The 17,674-nt window shown below is 39.0% G+C and overlaps 1 protein-coding gene across 2 annotated transcripts in view; it reads left to right on the forward strand.

The window, feature by feature from the left end:
- Positions 1–17,674, forward strand: part of PLGRKT (plasminogen receptor with a C-terminal lysine) — a 61,660-nt gene that overhangs the window by 20,883 nt on the left and 23,103 nt on the right. The window contains exon 1 of one of the 2 annotated variants that reach the window (XM_088018967.1): positions 1,362–1,443. The exons of the other annotated variant lie outside the window; for it this stretch is intronic. Coding sequence (XP_087875093.1) covers positions 1,414–1,443 — 30 coding nt within the window. The 5' untranslated portion in view covers positions 1,362–1,413. Of the gene's footprint in view, positions 1–1,361; positions 1,444–17,674 lie in introns of those variants that run through there. 2 annotated transcript variants of the gene reach the window in all.

The raw sequence follows: 17,674 nt of genomic DNA on the forward strand, positions 1-17,674 counted from the left end.
AAAGTCTACATTTTAATGGAAATGACAAACAACACACAAGGAAATATAAGTTAGGCTGAGATATGCAGTATGATGAACACTAAGGCTGGATGTGGGGTCAGGGAAGAGCGGTCTCTGAAGAAGACATTTTAGGCAGAGACCTGAGTGAAGTGAGGAAAAAACCATGAACAAGATGGAAGAAATGGCAAGAGTGGTCACTTCATTCATCTTTCCTGGAAGTATATGAACTCATTTCCTGATAGGTTGGTTCCTCTGTCACCACTAATAGGAAGCCCACAATTTCATTTTGTGAAATGAAAGCCTTCATTTGGCACTAAAATATTTGCTTCCAGGGTAGAAATTTTACTTAGCAGAGAAAACAAGAATGGAATTAAGTTTTAAACTTTTGGTTAAAACTATGCTTTTTAAAATTCTGCTTTAATAGAAAAATATTCTTATTTTTGCCTTTATTCTTACTATGAAGTGTGAATTACTTCAAAATTTCACACATTAAGAATAAGAATCATTCTGTGATCCCTCAACTTGTTGTAAAACAGAGTGCCTAATTTTGGTGAAATAAATTGTTTCAATATTTGTTGTAGCTTTAAATTTATCTAAACTGGCTTCTGTTGTTTAAGACCAATAATGGTATAAATGCAACAAAATAATACTTATTTCTACAGAGCCTTCCAGCACGGATTACCCAGTCCACAAAGGCATTTTTCTGCTAGGTTTCTGTCCTTCCTAAAAAGTTCTTCATTTATTTTTAAATGCTCTCTAAAGAGTTTTTAAGTATAAAAATAAAAATAGCCTTTCCTATGTGAAAATGCTTTATTTAAATATGTTTTTTTTTAGTCTTCCTGTTAGTATCCACAAACCACCAGATAGATTCACTTAGAATCATAAAGTATGATTTGAGGTGTTATGTTAAAGAACACAGCCTTAATGAATTTCTTAGTAGTATCTGACCAAGTAAAAAATCCACTTTTGGGAGGGGTCAATGTGTGCATGAGGATTTTTGGGGAAAATGAGAACCATGCAAATTAGGAATAAGAACCCACATCTCCATTTGGTTCTTACTGCCTATTCCAAGAGACAGGCTTCCAAATTATAATGCTATCACACAGAAGGACAAAGGAAAATACAGTGTGAGTAGTGAATAGAGATTATTACACAAAGAAATGTGCACTGTTGTAAAGACATTCTTAAATGTAATGTTTTCTTCTTCCTCCTACATTATTTTCTGCTCCCTGAGTCCATACTTTCTTACTCCCTAATAATTGCTGCTCTTATTTTCTGATGGAATTGCTCCATGTGTCTGTGGAGTTACTTACAGACAGATGGTCAGAACTGCTGACCAAGCTCTCAATGTCTTCTGGATTAAGGGACTGACTGCGGAGCTCTCATGCCAATTACTGTCAACAAACTAATATCATGCCTCAGAGTAATGATCAACACAGTCAGGTGAGATTCATTTTTCACTTACATGGTTTTGTAGCTTACATAAGTAATTTAGCCCAGACCTTAATCCAAGTCTGTCCTCTGGCCCTGATCTCTGAACCACCGGCACCTTCACCCACAGTGTACCTGCTGCAGCCAGCGGCACCTCCAACTGCTGTTTGCAAACAGTTCGGCCCTAGCCTCTGTCTCAGGCACAAACAGAACTGATCAAGAACAGACATGTTAAGTCAATGCTAGAGGGAACCGAGGGTGAATTTTGTCTGCAGCATCCAATATGTGGTTCTTTTTTTTAAATGAAAAGTTACCTTAAAAAACTTCTCATGAAAGAGTCCTCATGTTGGGAAGTTTCGTTCAATTCTATCACTTCCAGTTATTTCTACTTCTTTCTTCATTTCCTTACATCTAAATCATTCATTTTGGGTTCTTTCCTCAGTGACTATGTTGAAAAACTGATAAATGTATTTTGCCTCCTCTACTTTCTTGCTCTGCACCCTCCCCCCCAAATTGATCAGCAAGTAATGTGGGCTGCATATTCTCATTTCTCAGAAGTTTAAAAAACCTCGGTCACTGCATCAAAAAGTCTAGATCATTAGGCCTTTGAAACATTTTGAAAAATTCACTTAACAAAGATAAATTATAATTAATGTTCACAGTTCTTAGGAAAGGGATATATATATATATGAAAGCTGGTGTTAATAATAAAAACAGCAACACTAGATAGAGTGCTAGGCTAGGAAGATGATCATTTCTATAGATTTACCAACTGAAGGATAATGCATCTCAATAAATATAAGATTCTTTCCTTCCCCAATCACCAGATGTCTAAATACATCTGATAATTGTGTTATCACAATTCAGTTTTTCATGTTCATTTCCATGAAGGCACAGGCTTGTACTTGATTAGGCTTTTTGTTATTGCTGATCGTAGAAATCTTTAAAATAGAAATATATTCTTTTTGGAACCTGCTCAGTAAGAACTGGTTTTTACTTTAAATCAACAAGTGGTTAAATAGAATTAGAAGGAAATTACTTGATTCCTTGAGTTTGCTGGTCCTTATTATCAGCTTGTTAAAGCAATAAAAAAAAAAAAAAACCTGAGTATAAACTACAAAATAGTAACAGAATATATGGAAACAAAAGAGAAAAACAGATAAAAAGTGAACATTGTTGGTTCTGTTAACCTACAGTTCCCTTTGAGAAAGCATGTATCATCTGTTGCTAAGTAAAAAGTCAGGTTGAGGTTGAAAGACCATATTAAATTATAGAAGAAACTGCTTTGAGGGGCACAGCTATGAAAAAGTAGTTAGAATTATTTACACTTGCCTTGTTGAGATTTTACAGCAACATTATTTCACTGCTAGAGCTACTTTTTTTTTTTTTTAACCCACACCTTTCACAGTAACCATAGTAAAAATCAACAGGAGGTATAAGAAATACGCAGAATCTGAGGCGCCTGGCTGGCTCAGTCTTTTAAGCATCTGCCTTCGGCTCAGGTTATGATCCCAGGGTCCTGGGATCAAGCCCCACGTTGGGCTTTTTGCTCAGTGGGGAGCCTGCTTCTCCCCTGCCCGCTGCTCCCCCTGCTTGTGCTCTCCCTCTAAATAAATAAAATCTTTAAAAAAAATACCCAGAAGCCTTTTTTATTTATTTCATATTATTATGAGATAGTCCTTGTTTAAACCATCTATTTCTTGTAACTGGGCAGATGATGGGAGAAAGAGAAAGGATATTTCTCCCCTGAGCATCACCAAAAGGGAAAATGAAAATGGGGGAACTCTCTTTAGTATAATGTTGCAAATAGTTTTTTTTAAATCCATCAGTTATTTAAACAAAGAATCATATCACTAATACTAATAATAATAGCTAATTTTTACTGAGTGCTTATTAAATGCCAGCCACTATTCTGAACATTTTACATATTTTAAGATTTTACTTATTTATTTGAGAGAGAGGGAGAGCGAGCACCAGTGGGGGTAGAGGGAGAAGCAGACTCCCCACTGAGCAGAGAGGCTGATAGGGGGCTCGATCCAAGGACCCTGAGATCATGACCTGAGCCGAAGGCAGACACTTAACTGACTGAGCCACCCAGGCATCCCTCTCTTATTTTATTTCATAATAACCTAGTAAAGAGATCCTAGTATTATTCTCATTTTGTAGATGAGGAAACTGAAGCCCAGAGAGGTTAAGTAGCTTGTCTAAAGTCACACAGCTAATATGTAGTAGAGCCAAGATTCAAACCAGGGAGTCTGACTACAAAATTTGCATTTGCACATAAGAGTATTTGTCTGTTTCTGCTTTAAATATTCATTCATAAAACATATACAAAGGGCAGGACATTAACTAACGAAAATGTGAGTTAACCTTAAACAATCTGGCTTATGAATATCTATGTAATAATTACACAGTAGTGATAGTAAATGGGAAGTATGACTAGCAGTTTTTTTAATTTATTTTTTATTTTTTAATAATTTTTTATTGTTATGTTAATCACCATACATTACATCATTAGTTTTTGATGTAGTGTTCCATGATTCATTGTTTGTGCATAACACCCAGTGCTCCACGCAGAACATGCCCTCTTTAATACCCATCACCAGGCTAACCCATACCTCCACCCCCTCCCCTCTAGAACCCTCAGTTTGTTTTTCAGAGTCCATCATCTTTCATGGTTCGTCTCCCCCTCCGACTTACTCCTCTTCATTCTTGCCCTCCTGCTATCTTCTTCTTCATTTTTTTTCTTAACGTATATTGCATTATTTGTTTCAGAAGTACAGATCCGTGATTCATCAGTCTTGTACAATTCACAGTGCTCACCATAGCACATACCCTCCCCAATGTCTATCACCCAGCCACCCCATCCCTCCCACCCCCCACCACTCCAGCAACCCTCAGTTTGTTTCCTGAGATTAAGAATTCCTCATATCAGTGAGGTCATAGCATCCATGTCTTTCTCTGACTGACTCATTTCACTCAGCATAACACCCTCCAGTTCCATCCACGTCATTGCAAATGGCAAGATCTCATTCCTTTTGGTGGCTGCATAATATTCCATTGTGTATATATACCACCTCTTCTTTATCCATTCATCTGTCGATGGACATCTTGGCTCTTTCCACAGTTTGGCTATTGTGGACATTGCTGCTATAAACATCGGGGTGCACGTACCCCTTCGGATCCCTACATTTGTATCTTTGGGGTAAATACCCAGTAGTGCAATTGCTGGATCGTATGGTAGCTCTATTTTCAACTTTTTGAGGAACCTCCATACTGTTTTCCAGAGGGGTTGCACCAGCTTGCATTCCCACCAACAGTGTAGGAGGGTTCCCCTTTCTCCACATCCCCGCCAACATCTGTCGTTCCCTGACTTGTTAATTTTAGCCATTCTGACGGGTGTGAGGTGGTATCTCATGGAGGTTTTGATTTGGATTTCCCTGATGCTGAGCGATGTTGAGCACTTTTTCATGTGTCTGTTGGCCATTTGGATGTCTTCTTCGGAAAAATGTCTGTTCATGTCTTCTGCCCATTTCTTGATTGGATTCTTTGTTCTTTGGGTGTTGAGTTTGATAAGTTCTTTATAGATTTTGGATACTAGCCCTTTATCTGATAGGTCATTTGCAAGTATTTTCTCCGATTCTGTCGGTTGTCTTTTGGTTTTGTGGACTGTTTCTTTTGCTGTGCAAAAGCTTTTTATCTTGATGAAATCCCAATAGTTCATTTTTGCCCTGGCTTCCCTTGCCTTTGGCGATGTTTCTAGGAAGAAGTTGCTGCGGCTGAGGTCGAAGAGGTTGCTGCCTGTGTTCTCCTTTAGGATTTTGATGGACTCCTGTCTCACGTTTAGGTCTTTCAACCATTTGGAGTCTATTTTTGTGTGTGGTGTAAGGAAATGGTCCAGTTTCATTCTTCTGCATGTGGCTGTCCAATTTTCCCAACACCATTTGTTGAAGAGACTGTCTTTTTTCCATTGGACATTCTTTCCTGCTTTGTCAAAGATGAGTTGACCATAGAGTTGAGGGTCCATTTCTGGGCTCTCGATTCTGTTCCATTGATCTATGTGTCTGTTTTTGTACCATACTGTCTTGATGATGACAGCTTTGTAATAGAGCTGGAAGTCCGGAATTGTGATGCCGCCAGCTTTGCTTTTCTTTTTCAACATTCCTCTGGCTATTCGGGGTCTCTTCTGGTTCCATACAAATTTTAGGATTATTTGTTCCATTTCTTTGAAAAAGGTGGATGGTATTTTGATGGGGATTGCATTGAAATGTGTAGATTGCTCTAGGTACCACTGACATCTTCACAATGATTGTCCTTCCAATCCATGAGCATGGAACGCTTTTTCCATTTCTATGTGTCTTCTTCAATTTCTTTCATGAGTATTTTATAGTTTTCTGAGTACAGATCCTTTGCCTCTTTGGTTAAATTTATTCCTAGGTATCTTATGGTTTTGGGTGCAATTGTAAATGGGATCAACTCCTTGATTTGTCTCTCTTCTGTCTTGTTGTTGGTGTATAGGAATGCCACTGATTTCTGTGCATTGATTTTATATCCTGCTACTTTACTGAATTCCTGTATGAGTTCTAGCAGTTTTGGGGTGGAGTCTTTTGGGTTTTCCACATACAGTATCATATCATCTGCAAAGAGTGAGAGTTTGACTTCCTCTTTGCCGATTTGGATGCCTTTGATTTCTTTTTGTTGTCTGACTGCTGCGGCTAGGACTTCTAATACTATGTTGAATAGCAGTGGTGAGAGTGGACATCCCTGCCACGTTCCTGACCTTAGGGGAAAAGCTCTGAGCTTTTCACCATTGAGAATGATATTCGCTGTAGGTTTTTCATAGATGGCTTTTATGATATTGAGGTATGTGCCCTCTATCCCTATACTCTGAAGAGTTTTGATCAAGAAAGAATGCTGTACTTTGTCAAATGCTTTTTCTGCATCTATTGAGAGGATCATGTGATTCTTGTTCTTTCTTTTGTTAATGTGTTGTATCACGTTGATTGATTTACGGATGTTGAACCATCCTTGCAGCCCAGGGATAAATCCCACTTGGTCGTGGTGAATAATCCTTTTAATGTACTGTTGGATCCTATTGGCTAGTATTTTGGTGAGAATTTTTGCATCCATGTTCATCAAGGATATTGGTCTGTAATTCTACTTTTTGATGGGGTCTTTGTCTGGTTTGGGGATCAAGGTAATGGTGGCCTCATAAAATGAGTTTGGAAGTTTTCCTTCCATTTCTATTTTTTGGAACAGTTTCAGGAGAATAGGTATTAATTCTTCTTTAAATGTCTGATAGAATTCCCTTGGGAAGCCATCTGGCCCTGGGCTTTTGTTTGTTGGGAGATTTTTGATGACTGCTTCAATTTCCTTAGTGGTTATAAGTCTGTTCAGGTTTTCTATTTCTTCCGTTCAATTTTGGTAGTTGATACATCTCTAGGAATGCACCCATTTCTTCCAGGTTATCTAATTTGCTGGCATAGAGTTGCTCATAATATGTTCTTATAATTGTTTGTATTTCTTTGGTGTTGGTTGTGATCTCTCCTCTTTCATTCATGATTTTGTTGATTTGGGTCATTTCTCTTTTCTTTTGGATAAGTCTGGCCAGGGTTTTATCAATCTTGTTAATTCTTTCAAAGAACCAGCTCCTAGTTTCATTGATCTGTTCTACTGTTCTTTTGGTTTCTAGTCCATTGATTTCTGCTCTGATCTTGATTATTTCTCTTCTCCTGCTGGGTTTAGGCTTTATTTGTTGCTCTTTCTCTAGCTCCTTTAGGTGTAGAGTTAGGTTGTGTATTTGAGACCTTTCTTGTTTCTTGAGAAAGGCTTGTATTGCTCTATACTTTCCTCTCAGGACTGCCTTTGCTGTATCCCAAAGATTTTGAACGGTTGTGTTTTCATTTTCATTGGTGTCCACGAATTTTTTTAATTCTTCTTTAATTTCCTGGTTGACCCATTCATTCTTTAGTAGGATGCTCTTTAGCCTCCATGTATTTGAGTTCTCTCCGACTTTCCTCTTGTGACTGCGTTCTAGTTTCAAAGCATTGTGGTCTGAAAATATGCAGGGAATGATCCCAATCTTTTGGTACCGGTTGAGACCTGATTTGTGACCTAGGATGTGATCAATTCTGGAGAATGTTCCATGGGCACTAGAGAAGGAGGTGTATTCCGTTGCTTTGGGATGGAATGTTCTGAATATGTCTGTGAAGTCCATTTGGTCCAGTGTGTCATTTAAAGTCTATTTCCTTGTTGATCTTTTGCTTAGATGATCTGTCCATTTCACTCAGGGTGGTGTTAAAGTCCCCCACTATTATTGTATTGTTGTCAATGTGTTTCTTTGCTTTTGTTATTAATTGCCTTATATAATTGGCTGCTCCCACATTAGGGGCATAGATATTTACAATTGTTAGATCTTCTTGTTGGATAGACCCTTTAAGTAGGATATAGTGTCCTTCTTCATCTCTTATTACAGTCTTTGTTTTAAAATCTAATTTGTCTGATATAAGGATTGCCACCCCAGCTTTCCTTTGGTGTCCATTAGCATGGTAAATAGTTTTCCACCCCCTCACTTTCAATGTGGGTGTGTCTTTGGGTCTAAAATGAGTCTCTTGCAGACAGCATATTGATGGGTCTTGTTTTTTAATCCAATCTGATAGCCTGTGTCTTTTGATTGGGGCATTTAGCGCATTTACATTCAGGGTAACTATTGAAAGGTATGAATTTAGTGCCACTGTATTGCCTGTAAGGTGACTGTTACTGTATATTGTCTCTGTTCCTTTCTGATCTATGCTGCTTTTAGGCTCTCTCTTTGCTTAGAGGACCTCTTTCAATATTTCTTGTAGGGCTGGTTTTGTGTTTGCAAATTCCTTTAGTTTTTGTTTGTCCTGGAAGCTTTTTATCTCTCTTTCTATTTTCAATGATAGCCTAGCTGGATATAGTATTCTTGGCTGCATATTTTTCTCGTTTAGTGCTCTGAAGATATCATGCCAGTCCTTTGTGGCCTGCCAGGTCTCTGTGGATAGGTCTGTTGCCAATCTAATGTTTCTGCCATTGTAGGTTACATATCTCTTCTCCCAAGCTGCCTTCAGGATTTTCTCTTTGTCTCTGAGACTCGGAAGTTTTACTATTAGATGTTGGGGTGTTGACCTGTTTTTATTGATTTTGAGAGGCGTTCTCTGTGCCTCCTGGATTTTGATGCCTGTTTCCTTCCCCACATTAGGGAAGTTCTCTGCTATTATTTGCTCCAATATACCTTCTGCCCCTCTTTCTCTTTTTTCTTCTTCTGGGATCCCAATTATTCTAATGTTGTTTCGTCTTATCCTATCGCTTATCTCTCGAATTCTGCCCTTGTGATCCTATAGTTGTTTCTCTCTTTTTCTCAGCCTCTTTATTTTCCATCATTTGGTCTTCTATATCGCTGATTCTCCCTTCTGCCTCATTTATCCTAGCAGTTAGTGCCCCCATTTTTGATTGCATCTCATTAATAGCCTTTTTGATTTTGACTTGGTTAGATTTTAGTTCTTTTATTTCTCCAGAAAGGGTTTCTCTAATAACTTCCACACTTTTTTCAAGCCCAGCTAGTATCTTTAAAGTCATGATTCTGAACTCTAGGTCCGACATCATACTAATGTCCTTATTGAGTAGGTCCTGGCAGAGGGTACTATCTCTTGTTCTTTTTGCTGAGGTGATTTTTTTCATCTTGTCATTTTGTCCAGAGGAGAACAGATGAATGAGACAACAGAATGCTAACAGGTTAACAATGTCTCCAGCTTATATACCCTATACAAATCAGAAAAGACCTAAAACCAGGGGACAAGAAAGGGAAAGAAAGAAGAGAGAAAAAAAAAGGAAAAAGAAAAAGATAAAAACAAACAAAAACAAAACAAAACAAAACAAAACAGAATATGATCAAATATGATCAGGCTAGTGCATAGATCAGTGCCACACACTAGCTTTTGGGCATATTTTGGTGTGTTAGAAGAAAGTGCCTGCTAAAATTTTAAAGGAAGAAAGACTTATATATGTACAAAGTAAGGGTTGATACAATGAAGGGATGGCAGATGACTGTAAAGATGAAAATTATAAAAGATTTTATAAAAGGAATTGATAAGATAAGAAGTTGTTTTTTAAAAAGAAAGAAGATTTAAAAAGAAAAAGAGAAAAGAAAAAAAAAAGGGAGAGAATGTGATCAGGCAGGAGAATAGAACAAAGCCATACACTAGTGATTTAGGGTATATTTTGATCTGTTAGAAGAAATTGTATCTCAAAATTTTAAAGAGAGAACAACTTACATATATATGCCAAAAATAAAGGTAACTACTATGAAGGCCTAAAAATATGACTCTAAAAATGAAAAATAAAAAATGTTTTTTTTTAAAAAGGGATTGATAAGATGTTGTTTGAAAAAGGGAAAAAGAAAAATTAAAAAAAAAAACAGTTAAAAAATTAACTTTGAAAAACTAATGAATCATGGTAAAAAAGCCGTGAATTCTATGTGCCGTATTCCCCTAGCGCTGGAGTTCTCCTATTCTCCTTGATCGGTAAACTTGGTCTTGGCTCGCTGGCTGTTCGTGCTGATCTTCTGGGGGAGGGGCCTGTTGCCGTGGTTTCCAAATGTCTTTGCCGGAGGCGGAATTGCCCCGCCCTTGTCAGTCCGGGCTAAGGAAGCTGCTCCGGTTTGCTCTCGGGAGCTTTTGTTCCCTGCAAGCTCTCAGTACAGCTTCGGAGGACCAGGGTGAAAATGGTGGCCTCCCAATCTCCGCCTGGAGGAGCTGAGAACTCGGGGCCCCGCTCCTCAGTGCGCCCCCAGAGAAAAGCAGTCCCTCCCATGTCCCCGGTCTCCGGCCGCACTCCGTGCTCACCCGGCCTGTGACCCAGCATTTCTATCTCTGGCCCCCGACCCCGTGTGGAGTCTCCAAACCCAGCAGATCCCTGCGGTGCGCTCCCGTGCCGCTCCTCCCGGGGGAGGAAGGGGAGTCTCCCCGGCTCTGCCGCCTGTTGGGTCCCTGCTGGAGGAGCAGTGGCCCGACTGGGCCGCGGATCACAGTTTATGGCCACCCCGAGCTGAGAGCCCGCGCCTCGGCTCCGTCTCCGCAGCCGGCTTCCCCGCTCCGATCCCTGGGAGCTCTGCCGCACTCAGGCTCCCCCGGTCTTTCTGTGACCCCGAGGGTCCTGAGACCACACTGTCCCGCGAGGGTTCCACCCCCCGCTTAGCCACTGCAGCGACGTCCCTCCGCGGAGCCGACTTCTAAAAGTTCCGATTTTGTGCTCCGCGGCTCTAGCACTTGCCAGAAGCAGCCGACGGAGGCCCCCACCCCCGCCGTCTATCCTCCCGAATATCGCCTCGGATTCACTTCTCTGCATATCCTACCTTCCAGAAAGTGGTCGCTTTTCTGTTCAGAGAGTTGTTACTATTCTTATCTTCGATGTCTTGTTGAGTTCGTAGGTGTTCAGAATGGTTTGATCCCTATTCAGCTGACTTCCTGAGACCAGATGAAATCCAGGTCTCCTACTCCTCCGCCATCTTGCTCCGCCCATGACTAGTAGTTTTAAGATGAAATTTAGGATAGGCTGTGGAAATAAGAAATACACCTTTCTGGGACTTACTGTCAATGACAAGTTATATGAGTATATCAACCCTAAGCAATTAATCAGAATTATGATAGCACCTTTATTGTAAGCATAACAACTTCCCAAGTATCACTTAATTTATCCCAAGGATAAATTAATAAATCCCTGGAGCAGTCCTGAGGACAGCAGATTATATAACTGTTATCATGATGTCTGAAATATAAATGGGAGAGGGGGAGGCAGAGAAAAATCAAGAGATTTGTTCCAAACGCTCAGACTGCTTAAGTCTCATTTGGATTAAACCCTAGCTCCCCAGCATTGTTGTCCTAAAAGATTTGCTACCTTTCCCTCTCTGGATCTCACAGTGCAAATGTCAGAGCCCTAAGAGGTGAGTTCAGTGCTGCCCAGGCCAGGCCAACTTCTCACCTCCGTGCGTCTTTGCAGCAAAGGAGATTGGTGGAAGATTGCCCAATTGAGGAGAACATGTCCCCACCCCCTTCAACTTGGTAGCAGTGGGAAAGGGGATGGTGCATCCAAATTACCTGTGAGGGTTTTCCAACCAAACCTCCCTCCCACAAATTCTACACTGAACCTACCTAATAAATCACCAGCTTTGGGGTATTTTGGCTTGCTAAAAGGTCAAGGACGGCCAAGCTGGATGGAACATGAAAACAAACGAACATACCAGGTTACCTGTGGGGCTGCCTGCTTTGTTCCATGGTTCAACACAGTTAAGGGCCAACCTTACCTTTGCTTCAAGGCCACTTTGATTCTGGAGGATGATCTCAGAAATGTGTGCCACTGATCACAGGGTGATGAAGAGAAGGTAGCCCTGAATCAACACCATGTTTATCACTGCTTCTGACCAAAGACTCTAAGGAAAGCCAGTGTGGCATCATCTCTGTACCCAACAGCACAGCTCATTACATGTGACATACTACTTTTGTGGAATTTTCTGACATGAACCCAAAGTGTGCCACCCTCATGAAAAATACTGTAGTATTTTTCTATATATATTTTTCTATAATAATCTAGATAAAATTAGTACTGTAGTTGGTTATGACTTCCTTCTGTTATCTTAACCTTTTCCACCAGGCAATGTTTTTGGACATCTTGGCTATTTTCTGTTTCACTCTGAACAACCAAATGTCATAAACTGCAATTGCTTCAAGAATAAGTAATCTTATTTTGATTTTGTACAAATCAAAACCATATTGTATCACATAAAGTTGCCTTCAATCAATGACTGTAGATAAACTGAATGATGCTTTAAGCACACACAAACATTTAATCATTGGAGCCAAATCTCAAGGTCTTTTGGTGGCAACATAAATTCAGCAAAATATTTTTCTGGCTATTGGTATGTGTTGTATATATGTCAACTGTTGTTCTTAGAAAATTCTGCTACTTTGATGCTTAGGATGGGGAGACCTAATAGGCAAAAGAACAAATATCTCCTTTGTAACAATCTGCTGACAGCTAAGCATTATGTTAGTCAATACAACTTTTTTTTTTTTAAGATTTAGCCTTTTTTTTTTAATTTCAAAGACATTTAAAAAGTCCTCCCCTGGAATGTTCCCACTTGACATGATATATGGAAGGCAGCATAGATGTAGGTTTGACCGGCCATCACTCTCCTTTGCTTCCAACACCTGGGCTTACCTTTTTACAAATATTATCCCACAAGAACCTTGCAAGGTAGGTAGAATGGTTGCATTTTTTATGGGTTGGGGAAACTGCAGTGTAGGGTCCCATGTCTAAGATCAGAGAGCTAATACCCAAAGGAGCCTGAGTTCAAAGTCTGGATCTCCCTGGATCCAAACTCACAGACCCCAACTTTATTAGGTGAATTATGGAATGCCACCGAGAATATATACTGTAGAAGAAAGGTGAGGATGGTGTGCCAGTATTCACATTCTGCCCCTGGACCCTGTGGGAGAGAGCCCAGGTAGGAAGGGTCTCCAGGCCTCACAGCCTGCCTCTTTTAGTCTCTGTCTGAGGCCACTCTGTTTGGTCTCTCCAGATTCTGAACCTGGTCCAGCATCAGGCTGCCTTGATCAATTCTGTCAACATGTCCAGATCTTCCCTTAGCTCCCTTAGCAGTCCCATGGTTTTACAGATTAATTTTATATGGAGAAAGGCAAAAAAATATAAACAAGGCCCTAACTAGGTAAAGAGTAGGCAGTTGCTGAGATTCTAAATCAAAAACCTCCTAGCATGAGGCAGATGAGGCCTACCACCAGGGTTTCAGAACCTTCTAGACAGCCTGTACTGGTTTCTTCTGTTCTACTAGATTTCTCCAATGAATATCTGATTCAAAAGATACCTTCCTAGGGCTTCTGGAGACACTCCACCAACCCTCCTGAGTATTTACACTTTGGGCCCCTGGAAACCTCACCCTTGCTCCTCACTCCTCCTCGATAGTTCTCTTTGACAGTTCCATTTTTCTGATGTGCATTCTGGCTGGGAGTTCCCAGGGTCCTGTCCTTCAGAGAAGGTCAGTTTCACCTACTGTGAAGCTAATTCCTCCACTTCATGTTTGAAATGGCCTTAGGTCACCAAGGAGAATGCCATCTTATCCTGGAGAGCATGCCAGACTCTCTTCCCTCCATGCGCTAGAAGCAAACTCCTGTTACTTCCTATTTTCTCTCTGGTATCACTTTGGGTGACCCCCTAAATTTCTCTCCCTTCCTGAGAGCTTCCAGAGAGTGGGCCATCTGCAAAGCAGAGATGATGAGTACACCTAGATCTAAATATTCAGAATTTACCCCTCTTGCCACCTCCCCAGGTTCTCTTTGATGACTCATTACTCAGATGTTGTCAGAGGAAACTTCAAAAATCTTCCCAGAGTCTTTTAATCCCCCCTTAAAGCACATGTCAGTTTGTACAGACTGAGAAAGCAAAATGGTACCCCTGGCAGCTAGGACCTGGCACTATCAGGCCATGGTGTGCTCCTATGGAACATAAACAATTTTGCAGATCACCACCATCAGACAAGACCACTCTATAATCATGTCAGAACCCAAAGATGTGAACATTGTCCAAACTACAGAAATGACTAAGCACCCCCCCCATGCTGACTAATAAGAATGCTGCTGCTTCTTTACTCTTTACCCCTTGCACTTGCTTAGTTCCTCCCGTGCTCTAGATAAGACTCAAAATATCCCAGGCGTGCTCATAACTGAGAGGTGGTATGGGCAGGACCTGATCAGCAGTTTCTTCTCACATGATGGATGATACAGATATAAACACAGAGACAGAGATGATGCAGATATCCCCATGCATCTATATATGTGTGATAGGCTGAGGGAAGTATTTCATATCTATTTACATGACATATGATATATACATCGCAGACGCATATATAACTCTACTTGTGGTTATTGAGCACTTGAAATATGACCAGTGCATCTGAGAAACTGAATTTTTAATTTTATTTAATTTCAAGTTAAATATGAACATATTGTTAGTTGTTACCATAATATATAGCACACCTCTATAGTAACTCTGGATGTCTGGCAGGTAAGACAATTTTCAAAACTGACTTTTCTGGTATATTTTCCCTCTAAGTAAATTTTACAACAAGTGAAGTTCACTTATCCCTGGGTATTATATAGTATTTGTAATATTATGAATAGTTTTTTTAATGGTCTCTGGCATATAGAAATTTTTTAATTTTTATATGTTGACTTTATATGATCCTATATTCAGCCAACCTGCTTAAATTATCTTGTTCATTTTAGTTTTTCTTTTTTTTAATTTGAGACATTTTTCAATTTATTTTCTTAAATTCTTACAGATACACAATCATTACCCATTTGTTTTAGCTCCTTTTACTGCACTATGATTAAAAAAATGGTCTATGAGATTTTTACCTTGGGAATTTATTGAGATATTTTATTGTGGTAAACACAATGTTCCCTGAATATTTACAAAGAATGTTTTTCTATGTTTATTGGGTTATACACATACATGTACAATTAATTTGTTAATTTAACGGCTCAAATCCTCAATATTTCTACATTTATCTATCAGAGCTATCAATTTCTGAAAGAGTTGCTTAAATCCTACCATTATTATTTATAATTTGTAAAATTTTCTTTGTTTTCCCCAATAGGTTTGCTTTATATATTCTAATGCTATATTGTCTAATGCATAAAAGCTTCTGAACTGTTACAGTTTCTTGATTAGTTTTACATAGCTTTCATCACAAAGTGTACAGCTCAGTCAATTTTCACATACCTCTTAAGCCTTACAACCCCTTGCAGTCATTCCCCACCCCCTTTAAGGATAGTCATGTTCCTGACTTCCAACAGCACAAATTAGTTTTGTATCTGATTTTGATCTTTATATCACTGGAATCCTATAGTTTGTACTGTTGTGTGTCTGGCTCCTTTTGTTCAACATTATAATTGTAGGACTGACTGATATCAAGTGCAATGCCCTCACCCTCTCTGTGGTCTACCCCAGTGGGACCTAAAAGCCAGCTAGAGAAACCACGCAGGCAATTTCCCTCATAGACACATCCAGGAACAGAGAAAGAAGTTTCTAATAACACAGACTACAGTTTTCTTGTGTTTCATATTATCTCTATTTCAGATTCCAGGTTTTCTCTTTATGTACCTTGGTCTTTCTCTGTTATGTTCTTGATTGCCCTCACCTATCTGGTAGCCCTTAGTTGCTTGTTCATATATATGATGAAGTAAGTTGATTAATGTAAGTAGCTGGCATGTCCTCTGAAGTCTGTGGGCTTTGTACAATGACACGTGCCAACACAAGAGCTGCTCTTTAGGGTGGTTGAGCAAGGAGCAGGCTGAAGAACCCCATAACTGTCAAACAAAGATTTGCTTTGGGAATGGAGCATGGTGTCATACTCAAGACTAAATGAACCTACTTTTTAAAAAATGTCCTCCTTGTCTGTCTGTTACTGAAGTCCAGAATTGCCTCAATAATACTTCTTCTACCTCTGATCCCATCCGCAAGAAAAGGAGCTTCCTCCAAGAAATTTTCCACTTCGGAGAAAATTTGACTAGGGGCAAACACTGCCACTTTTCTCTCTGTGTTAGAGGGCAGGGATAACCTTTATAGTTACATTTATAGGTAGTTATTTAATTCCCCAAGCTTGAAGCTTCTCCAGCATTCTTATAGGTAGAAGTGTCCTCCCCTGAGTCTGTTTTAGGTTTTAGTTTCTTCTACTCTGATTTTACCATCATTCTGATCCCATCTGCTCTCTTCTCTTTCAGAAATTCCTCAAAATTCCTTGCTTGTTGATGGCACCCTTCCTTGTTTTCCAGACATCATTATGGATGTATTCTTTTTAAAAAATATTACTAGTTTATTTTTATATAGATAATCATAAAAAAATAGTCCATAATCTCACTACCCAGGAATCCCTACTTATATTTTTCCATTTTAACATAATTCTTTCATTATAAAATAACCAAAATTAATCAATACATAAAATTCAACATCCATTTATGATAAAAACTCTCGAGAAAATGGGTATAGATGAAATTTACTTCAACATAATAAAGGCCATATATGACCAACCCACAGCTAATATCATACTCAACAGTGAAAAGCCACGACCTTTTCCTTTAAGATGCGGAAGAAGACAAGGATGAGCACTCTTGCCACTTTTATTCTACATAGTATTGGAAGTCCTAGCCACAACAATTAGGCAAGAAAAAAACAATAAAACACATCCAAATTGGAAAGGAAGAAGTAAAACTGTCACTATTTGCAGATGACATGATACTATATATTAAAAAAAAAAAACTAAAAAAAATACCCCTAAGACTCCACCCTAAAACTATTAGAACCAATAAATTCAGTAAAGTGTAGGATACAAAATTAATATACAGAATTTGCTGCATTACTATACACTAATAATGACTATCAAAGGTATTAAGAAAATAATCCCATTTATAAGTACATAAAAAAGAATAAAATACCTAGGAATAAATTTAACAAAGAAGGTAAGACCTATATGCTGAAGACATTGATGAAAGAAATTGAAGATAACAGAAAATAAATGGAAAGATATACTATGCTAATGGATTGGAAGAATTAATATTGTTAAAAATGTCCAAATTACCCAAAGCCGTCTACAGATTCAATGCAATCCCTATCAAAATACCAATGGCACTTTTCACAGAACCAGAAAACATAATAAAATTCGTACGGAGCCACATAAGACCCCTCATAGCCAAAATAATCTTGAGAGGAGAACAAAGCTGGAGGTACCAAGTTCCCTGATTTCGAATTATACTACAAAGTTATAGTAATCAAAACAGTACGATACTGGCACAAAAATCAATGGAACAGAATAGAGAGTCCAGAAATAAATCCATACTTATATGGTCAATTAATCTACAACAAAAGAGGCAAGAACATACAAGGAAAAAAACAATCTCTTTGATGAATGGTAGTGGGAAAACTGGACAGACACATGCAAAAGAATGAATCTGGACCACTTTTTTACATCATACACAAAAATACAACTTAAAATGGATTAAAGACTTAAATGTAAAACCTGAAACCTACAAGAAAACATAGTAAGCTCTATAACATCAGTAGTCACAATATTTTTCTGGGTATGTCTCCTCAGGCAAGGGCAACAATAGCAAAACTAAACAAATGGGACTACATCAAACCAAAAAAGCTTTTG

Source organism: Eumetopias jubatus, unplaced genomic scaffold (genome assembly GCF_037043125.1).
Source record: "Eumetopias jubatus isolate StellerSeaLion01/CBP00866 unplaced genomic scaffold, mEumJub1_p1.0 scaffold_15, whole genome shotgun sequence".
NCBI lineage: Eukaryota > Metazoa > Chordata > Mammalia > Carnivora > Otariidae > Eumetopias > Eumetopias jubatus.